This window comes from Notothenia coriiceps, unplaced genomic scaffold, assembly GCF_000735185.1.
Source record: "Notothenia coriiceps isolate Sejong01 unplaced genomic scaffold, NC01 NC01_scaffold00038283, whole genome shotgun sequence".
Taxonomy (NCBI): Eukaryota; Metazoa; Chordata; class Actinopteri; order Perciformes; family Nototheniidae; genus Notothenia; species Notothenia coriiceps.
In genome coordinates, this window is record NW_011370984.1 from 1 (window position 1) to 2,834 (window position 2,834).

Here is a 2,834-nt window from a genome sequence, read left to right on the forward strand (position 1 = left end):
TCGCTAACACTCAGAGCTAACCTGTACTGGAGAGCATGTGTGTGAAGAAGCAGGAAATAAAAAGGAACTCACCTTGTGGTATAACCGGCAAGAGAGAAAGCCTTTGAGCTCCATACTGTTTCAGAGATAATCCTTGATAATCCATGATATGGCGTTTCATCACGGCAGTATTTAGTTTAGACAGTAGCTGCCGGGTCCCGCATGAGCTCAGACCCCTCCTTTTTATTTTTTAAAGCTTTATACCCCAAATCAGCACTTTAGAAACAGGAAGTGAAATAGGGGGATATGAGGCATGGCTAGAATGGGTGATCTGTTTGGTATTTTGAGCAAAACACTTCATAGACATGTTTTTTATATATTTTTATATATCTGAGACCTATGCTATTGCCTAAACATAGCACGATAGGTGACCTTTAAATGAGAGTAACCACAGTTTATTACAGCTTACTTTTTTTTTAAACAGACCAATTTGAATTATCGTCAGACTAAATTTCACAATTCACTGCACCCTCCTAACGCCATAATGCCCTCTTGATTAAGTATTTTTTTATTTGTCTAATAGATTATTGTCTTAGTGTTACTCACGACCATAGAGTGAGTTTAATTTTAATTTTGTAGACCGCAGCCTCAGAGCAGTTTGAGCTCAGAGAGTCGGGGATCAGAGGAACAGATGGCGTGTTCAGTGGGGTCGAAGTATTATGGGATTAATTACTCTGATATTTTTGAGAGAGCTAATTAGAAGCGAGCGGGGGATCGAGTCTGTTTGGACTGAAGGTCGTTAGAGATGTCAGCAAACCACTTCTCTCCTTAGTTTTGTTATTTTTCATGTTCAAACGTTCAAAATAAACACGATAAAAACAATTCCAAAAGTACGACCGAAAAGGAAAAAATTGTAAAATTCAATAAAACAAAAACATATGATCATAATCTGTTTAAAACATATACAAATAACCAAGCAAAAACAAATCAATAGAAGCATAAGAAAAGACCAATGGAAGGGGAAGGGGGTCAACAGACATTTGCTAAATTGATGTCGACAATGGATAAAAGCTGCTTGTCCTTCCAATGCAGTGAAGCTAGAACGGGAGAAATAAGCCCTTTTTCGCTAGATTTGTTAAAAGATTAGTTCTGAATAAGCTGTTTCTCTATTGTATATGAAATAATCTGTAGATGAACACGTGAATGAGCCTTTCAGATTCTTGTTTATTTAAAAACTGAACAATATTTTGTATTCATTTGTCTCCTTCCTCTTCGTCAGGAGCAGACGCCCGTCATCGAGTCGACGCCAGATATCCACGCTCAGCAGCCAATCAGATCACTGTCACACAACTCTTCACGCAGGTACACACACACACACACACACACACACACATAGTCAATAGCAGAGCAACACATAACACACACGCACACATTGCACACACACGTGCATGCACACACACACACACACACACACATGCACACACACGCACACATATATACACACACACACACACAGATTGGAAGCACACCTGAACCTTTCTTTTTGCATCTTGGCCAACACATCTTGACTCGTGACACACACACACACACACACACACACACACACACACACACACACACACACACACACACACACACACACACACACACACACACACACACAGACTATGCCCCTGTGTTGTTCTTTCAGCATGTGGTCGCAGAGAACTGCTGAGTCATCGTTAATGTGGATCACAGCATATGTTGCCCTAAATAACAAATGCTCGGCTCTGCTGGAAACGCAGAATAATCACTATAAGAGTCACATGATGAACAGAATTAGCATTTTCTATTTCAAAGCAGGACATTTGTACATGTTGAGTGTATGAGAAACATTTAAATATGACATTATGTTTCATGCAGTGCCTATAATCTGTGTTTCAGAACAAGCAGAGACCCTCTCTCTCTCACAGACTTCAAACTGGTTGCAGTGCTCGGCCGGGGACACTTTGGGAAGGTACACTTTATTCATTTTGTTAAACTTACACTCTTAAAGAGGACATGTCAGTATTTAGTGTCTCTCCTGGGACATGTCTCCATGCTCAAACATTTCTTTCTCATACTGCCTGTTCTGCAGCACCTCTTTTCACCCTCTGTCTGAAACCAGAGCCCAGTCTGCTCTGAATGCACAAAAACCTATATAACACTCTACAGGAAAGGGAAACCCCCCAAAAAGCATATTTGGGTCATTTTCATCGCTATAATAGTAGCAGAAAGCAGTTTTTCTCATTTTCTCAAATCTCTCCTTAACCCACTTTACATACAGTACCTGCTCAGCACCAAATAGCAGACATAGCCAGTAATCTACCAGCCAGTTCAACTTAAGTATTTGTTCTTAAAGTTTTAAATCTTCAGTAGGAACAAAAGGGCAATGGAATGAACTTGCATGTTGTCTTTTTCATTTGTTGACTCAATTAAAAACCTCCCCAGGTGTTGCTGTCAGAGTACAAACAGAAGGGCTCTCTATATGCCATCAAAGCTCTGAAGAAGGGAGACATCGTAGCAAGGGATGAAGTGGAGAGGTAACAAATCTCTCTGTGACCTCCAGCAGTCTCAGCTATCCCATAATAACATCTCACTGCAGTGACCTCTGCCCCTCCCCTGTGTTCCCTCAGCCTGATGTGTGAGAAGCGGATCTTTGAGACGGTGACCGGCTCGCACCACCCCTTCCTCGTCAACCTGTTTGCATGTTTCCAGACGCCGGAGCACGTGTGTTTTGTGATGGAGTACACGGCGGGGGGGGACCTCATGATGCACATCCACGCAGACGTCTTCTCCGAGCCCCGCGCTGTGTGAGTCCAGTGTGTGTGTGTGGG

The 2,834-nt window shown here is 42.0% G+C and overlaps 1 protein-coding gene across 1 annotated transcript; it reads left to right on the plus strand.

Moving 5' to 3' along the window:
* Positions 1-1,195: 1,195 nt before the first annotated feature.
* Positions 1,196-2,828, plus strand: LOC104968130 (serine/threonine-protein kinase N1-like; the record flags this gene model as incomplete). Its single annotated transcript, XM_010797703.1, has 4 exons — positions 1,196-1,341; positions 1,903-1,975; positions 2,449-2,540; positions 2,634-2,828. Coding segments are annotated over 4 exons (492 nt in total), but the record flags the coding sequence as incomplete, so codon positions are not given.
* Positions 2,829-2,834: the final 6 nt, after the last annotated feature.